General features: G+C 36.1%; 1 protein-coding gene across 1 annotated transcript in view; it reads right to left on the bottom strand.

Annotated features, from left to right (window-relative positions):
• Nucleotides 1-2,675: 2,675 nt before the first annotated feature.
• The window catches only part of glud1b (glutamate dehydrogenase 1b), a 20,900-nt gene continuing 16,893 nt past the window's right edge, over nt 2,676-6,682 (bottom strand). The window contains exons 11-12 of the mRNA XM_073827881.1: nt 4,033-4,095; nt 2,676-3,700 (exon numbers count right to left, since the gene is read on the bottom strand). Of these exons, the coding sequence (XP_073683982.1) occupies nt 3,581-3,700; nt 4,033-4,095 (183 nt within the window). The 3' untranslated portion in view covers nt 2,676-3,580. The remainder of the gene's footprint in view (nt 3,701-4,032; nt 4,096-6,682) is intronic.

Genomic DNA, 6,682 nt, shown 5'->3' with positions numbered 1-6,682 from the left:
AAGCTTTCTATTGATTTATAGTTTGTTAGGATAGGACAATATTTGGCCGAGATACATCTATTTGAAAATCTGGAATCTAAGGATGCAAAAAAATCAAAATACTGAGAAAATCACCTTTAAAGTTGCCCAAATTAAGTTCTTAAAAATGCATATTACTAATCAAAAATTACATTTTGATAGGTTTACAGTAGGAATTTTACAAAAAATCTTAATGTAACTTAAACTTTACTTAATTTCCTAATGATTTTTGACATAAAAGAAAAATCAATAATTTTGACCCATACAATGTATTTTTGGCTATTGCTACAAATATACCCCAGCGACTTAAGACTGGTTTTGTGGTCCAGGGTCACATTTTATTATATTCTGAAATAAACAGGCCTACAGCATAATGTTATGACATTATTTCCCTCACTCCACAACAAATCCTTTAACTTTAATCTTATTCAGAACAGAACAATGATGAAATAAATAAATAAATAAATTTGCCTAAACAATCCAAAACAAATTAAATGTGAAAGTAAAGATGGGCTTATGTAGACTACCTCTCTTGCCACAAATACAAATGTTTCCATATCTGCAATGTATTTGAAGCAAAATTATTATGCATTGGGTAAGCTTTGTACTTCATGCACGTCGACGGAAAATATCATGATGAGCAAAAATTGTGCCACAGGACCGGTGGTCATGCTGAACTGCATGTTATACACACTATTTAAATTGACTAGTGTAACTTTTGGGTGACTGTGTTTTATTTTTCAAATGAACATAGTGTGCGCGTAAGACACGTAAGACACCAGCGCGACCAAACAGCTGAATATCATATTCTGTCATGTTGGTCATAGTAAAGGCATAATTTGCTACTGCAAAGTCCAAAGCAGTTTGAAGTATTCAGAATATTAGCAAAGATTATTATAATTCGTTTAGACTAGAACACGGTTTCATTCTTATTTTGCTATGGAACCTGGACGTTTTTTGTTTGTTTGTTTTTACTAACGAACCGAAATATTTTGCCTTTCGCCATGAATTTGACACCCACTCTCTGCCCATCTTGTACTTCTGAGTTTGAGATCTTCCCAGAGCACTAGCCTGCTTCAAATACTAAAATCAAGGCGCCCATCACTAGCATTGCAGATTATACAGTTTTCTGTTGCTATGTGGGCGCTCAGTTTTTTTCTGACATTTAGCTAAAATATCGACAACAAAAGTCTCGACAACCAGTGCTAGACTAAGACACACTTTTCTCATATCTTCGAATGCAAAAAAACAAAAAAACATTAGCCTTTATAAATGTACTTTCAATCAACACTTCTTTATTTACCTCAAGTCTGCAAACACGCTGAGATGCTTCAAACTGCGTGCCGCACTTCATTCACGAGAGAGGCGGGAGGAATAATACGGTTTGACTGACAGTTTAATGAGCCAATGGCATCACGAGGTTTAGTGGAGGTGGCGTCGCTTACTGACCCAGGATCAGTGATCCGTAGCAGTTATATTTCCGATTTGAGCTTAAAGTATAGAACAATATATAGCTTGTAGCTTTTGTTGACGCTACCGCGTTACTTGATCAAAATAATAGCTTAGCTACTGAAAAGCTATTTGATTCAGAAAACAGCGACGCTACCACCACGCTACTGAGAAATGTAGTTAAGCTAGTAGCGTCACTACTTGTAGCGACGCTACTGCCCAACACTGACAACAACACACACACACACACACACACACACACACACACACACATACCTGGTTTACATTCAGTAATTATTTTGTAGAAGTAAAGTTAAAGACAAGAGAAGTCTTTTAGAAAATATGTATATAAATTTTATATCACCAAATCAAGTGATTTATTCGCAAGAACACATTTTTCTTCTTAATGTTTTAATGAGAAAATGTCAAAAACAAAGTATAAAAACTAGAATACCTACAATATTTCTCTATCGGTTGCTCTGCTTTCGTTGTTGTAAGTTATAAGGACAAGACAAAAACAGCAATAGAGGATTTGCACTTAAATCAAGATTTGGTCAATTACCCGGATGCGCGGCATGGACTGCTCAGCTAACGTACTACTAAATACGTTTTCCAATTCCTGCTATTTAATGCTGTCTAAACCCCAGAAAAAAAACATGTGGAAGCTACTAAATCACATAGAAGGAATTAAGATTGAGATATTATATTAATTAAGATATTAGCTAATAATATTTAACCTACCTAACAGGAAATTATATAGGAACAAACACAAATGTTGTCAGGATTCTTGCCCTGGAAATCCTGGTTCAGTTTGGCCAACTACAAACGTTGACAGTTTTTTGCACTCTTCTCCTTAATTTGTTATAACTTTTGGCAGTCTATAGTATTCCAAATGTTTTTCCCAGTCTGACCGATTAGTACAGCCCAAAATATAACAATAATTGAGCATTTTCAGCAGCAATAATCATCAAAATATGCTAGTTTCGTTCAGTTTTGTGGCACTGTTTAGATTCAGTGAAAACACTCATAAAAGTAGTTACATAATTTAAAATAAACCCTTTTTTTTCAGTCAGTTGTTAGTGCCAATATTTGAATTTATTTCCAGTCTGAATTATGACATGGGTGAATGGAAAGTGAACTACATAATACGGATATTTATTGATACATGTGGTATTTTGGTGACACTGAGGAAAAAATACAACAGAAAATAAATGATGATAATTTGTTTTATTCTCAACAAAAAAGGCAATATAAATTTCCAAAACATGGTTCCATATGTGGGTGCAGATAAGCTTGGTGAGCAACTTTAGCTCTCATTTAAGCGCAGGTGCCCCGGGTCCTCTAGGTTTATCAACTAGCAGATCTCTGAAAGTAATGGGGTTTGAACTACCTCATATTCAAAAAACTACCTAAATATACTGCACACTGCCAGCTAGAATGTCATTACATCTCTAGGTCAAAACACTGAGATGAGGCAAATCATGGCTGGGTTTCCCTTTGTGTGATCCACTACATGAACAAAAAATAATTCCTCCGAGTATAAAACTCCTGCTCACAGGTTTAAGGCATCTTTAACGCTCTTCATTACTGTAGCAATAACCATCTTTAAATGGTTTGCAAGAACGAACAATAAGAATAAAGTAAATAAAACCTACCAGGACAAAAACTTGCCAAGTTGAAGTAATATTTTGAGGCGAGTGGAAGCCAGGGCCAACATGACAAATCAACAAACATTTAAAACAGTGCACTACAGCTGCGTTTAAAGAGGACCACGTTAGTTTACCACAGAGCAATACAAAAATCAGGGAGAAAATAAACAAGTTAACAACAAGACACACTTGAGAAACCTGATTATTGGCGCCAGTGTGTTTTGAGACCACATCACATACAACAAAGCAGTGAAAACTGCAGCCTCAGAACAGAATATACCACTTTATAGTTCTCAAACTCATGAGGACAGAGCTTCTAGGATATGACAGCATGACAATATTATGATAGAGGAAACAGGGGTTAGGCTGATGTAAACTCTGATATGTTAAAAAGGTTGTGAAGGGGGGGTCGAGAGGTTGCTGGACGTTTTTGTCTTCTTTCTGCAAAGGGAATTCTGTGTCATTTATGTAAAGGTCAGGCCAGCCTCATTGTACACTTTGAAGACCTTCTCGATGGCGTTGACGTAAGCCGCCGTCCTCAAATCCAAGCCGAGGTTGTACTTGTTTGCCGTGCGCATAATTTGCTGCAAAGGGAAAACATTACTATGTGAATACAGGTTTGACTACATTAAAAGCACGGAGGATAAACAAAGAGCGTCAATAAACAAGAACGACATCTGTGCAATGGGCGAGGTGGTTTTCTTTGCATAGTGCACATACCACACTAGACTCAAATCTGCCTTAAGCGAGGGCTGAACGTTGTGGACAAGCTAAAATGATCTTTCTACTGTTTTATAACAGCATAACGTTGTCATAAAGCAGCTGAGGTGCAGTCAAGGGCGGTTCCCGCTCTACACAGCATACAGAATGCTCTATGTGTGTCAGCTTTAGTGTGCAAAACTTCAAAAGAACTTACCCTGGCTGACCTCTCCATGGTGTAGGCAAGACCAGAGTGCACAATGTCCTTCTCTGAGGCACCCTGCATGACAAAACAATAATTATTTTTCTACTGCTTACATTTTCATGCAATTATCTGTAGTTTCTACTCCTTACATTTTTAAAATAGCCTCGTTACTACTATTTCATTTCGGTTTGTTTTCATTCTGGCTTGTCATAGTTAAAAAAAAAAATAAAAATAAAAAAACCTATCCAGATAAATCCCACCATCCAGATAGAGTGAATTTGATTGTGGTTGGATTAGAAGTATAAACATACACCATTCCGACACCCTATTGGTTTGTACACGATCCATTGCACCTGCACATGACACAAATAACTTCACACTCCAGCAAGGACATAGCCAGTGTTGGGGTCGTTACTCAAAAAAGATTATTTCTTAAGTTATTATTTTTCCACTACTGGCTCATTTATTAAACGGGTCCTTCCTCTTCGTCCTCCGCAAATTAAGCTACAGTAGGTAGTTCGATAAAAAGACGTTTTAATAAATTAGCATTTGACAATGCGATTGACACTGTTGTGATAAGTAGGCTATACTAACTTTGCAACTCATTGGCCCCAATACTGAACATAGCAGACGTATGTAGTACACATATATGGTTCTTTAATGTATTTGCATTGTACTAAAATGCGTTCATTTTTAATGGGCATATATGCGGCTGAAACAGGTAGCCTAGTGCATCCCAAATTTCCAACATTTTAATATAACATTATAGTCATTATGGCCTTTAAAAAAAAAGGTTTTTTGAGGAGGTGGGGTAGTGCACAATGGGCCCCTGTGGCGTGGCCTAAGCTTTTGTCCTTAATTGCATTTTTTTTCTCCTTACATTACTTCTACTTTTATACTTTAAATAGTTTTAAAACCAGTACTTTTACACTTTTACTTGACTAAAAAGCTTTAGTTGATACTTCAACTTCTACCTATACTATACTTCTACCTGAATGTGAATACTTTTGACACCACACAAATGCAGCGATTCGCTTCATTCGTTTTTATTAACCCCCTGGAGCTGTGTGGAGTACTTTTATGATGGATGGATACACTTTTTTTTGTGCTTCAATTTTTTTTATATATACACACATAACTCTAATTGTATTTGTCTGAAAGATTAAAGTCATATACGCTTAGAATGGCTTTAGGGTGATATGTAAGGGATAATGTACAGGCAGCCAATAGTTATCCCGCTTATTACACGGCTACTTGCCACATAAGGAAAAAAACTGGACAAGAATATGACTTTTGCTGCGTCCCAATTCGCATACTATGTTCTAAACAGAATTTGAAAATAGAATTAGTATGTCCCAAATCGTAATATGTTTAAAAAAGTATTTCAAAGATTCCCGGATGGTCCTCTACTTAACTTCAGAATTCGAAGTGCGGATCAATGCGCACTCTAACGGCTAATATTGCCCACAACACATTGCGCGGTGAACGAGGATTCGGTTAGAACTACAAAAAAAACTACAAACATGGCGGATACGCGCGACCAACGGAAAGGCAGAGAAAGGGGTTTAAGTGATAAATAATCAATGTGTAACCTAATAGAAAATATGTATTTAATGTTATCCACGGTATATTTAATGTGCAGTAACATTATGAACTTTTATAATGATAGGTTTGGTCATTAACTTTTAAATGCATCATTTTGCCAACACGAGCAGAGTTCTCGGCACAAAAGACTCATAAAAGAAAGTTCCTCTTAATTTCCCTTTAATACCGTAGGAAATCAAATTAAACGAAATGTAGATGATATCAACTGACAGGGCAGCTTAAACAGTGACAGGATTCGGGTAACTAAGCAACAGAGCATCCTTTAAAGACGGAGTAGTATGTCCCAAAGCTTGCCTACTATTCTGCTACATACTCAAAAGTATGTACTTTTTCTTCACAAAAAGAGTACATACTTTTAGGGCATAGTATAAGTATGCGAATTGGGACGCAGCATTTGAAACATTTTATTGGCATATTTGTTTTAAATGAACATTTTTATCCTTCCGCGAAACGATATAGTACCACGTGACTACCATTCAAACGATGTACGATAGTGAGACAATTTATAACATCTACATATGAATATATAATAACGCATGTATTTTATTTATAAGTATTAAATTGCACATTTCTATTGAATAAGTCTGACCATTCCCACTTTGAACAGATGCATAAAATGATCGTAATACCTTAAGATCCTCTGCTTCATACTTGTCGTAGTCTCTCTCCATTTTTTTTCTCTTTTAGCCAGTCTTTGAGAAGTTTTATTGCCCGTTCTTTATTTTTTTGTGTTGGCTTCGTAGCTGTCATGCTCTATTTTGTCAAGTTCAGTCTCAGTAAGCTCTCTGTGTCTTGTCGTTGTTTGTTCTTCGTAGTTCAATTTTCATTTTTCGTCTTAATTGGGGAGTCATTTGATTCGTCCAAATCTATCCACTGTTCAAACATTTTGTTTTAACCGTACATGTTAAAATGAATGTCGAAATTTTCCATTGTTAATTGTGGTTGTCCAGTGTTTGTCACAAGATGGTGCAAAACAGTCATCTTTGTTGGCGCTGAGGGATTTTAAACATACAAGTAGTACCGGCTATACATTATTCCTTTGGAGCAGTTATTATTT

Source organism: Garra rufa, chromosome 22, assembly GCF_049309525.1.
Source record: "Garra rufa chromosome 22, GarRuf1.0, whole genome shotgun sequence".
Classification (NCBI taxonomy): Eukaryota; Metazoa; Chordata; class Actinopteri; order Cypriniformes; family Cyprinidae; genus Garra; species Garra rufa.
This window is presented reverse-complemented; position numbering and strand designations above follow the sequence as displayed.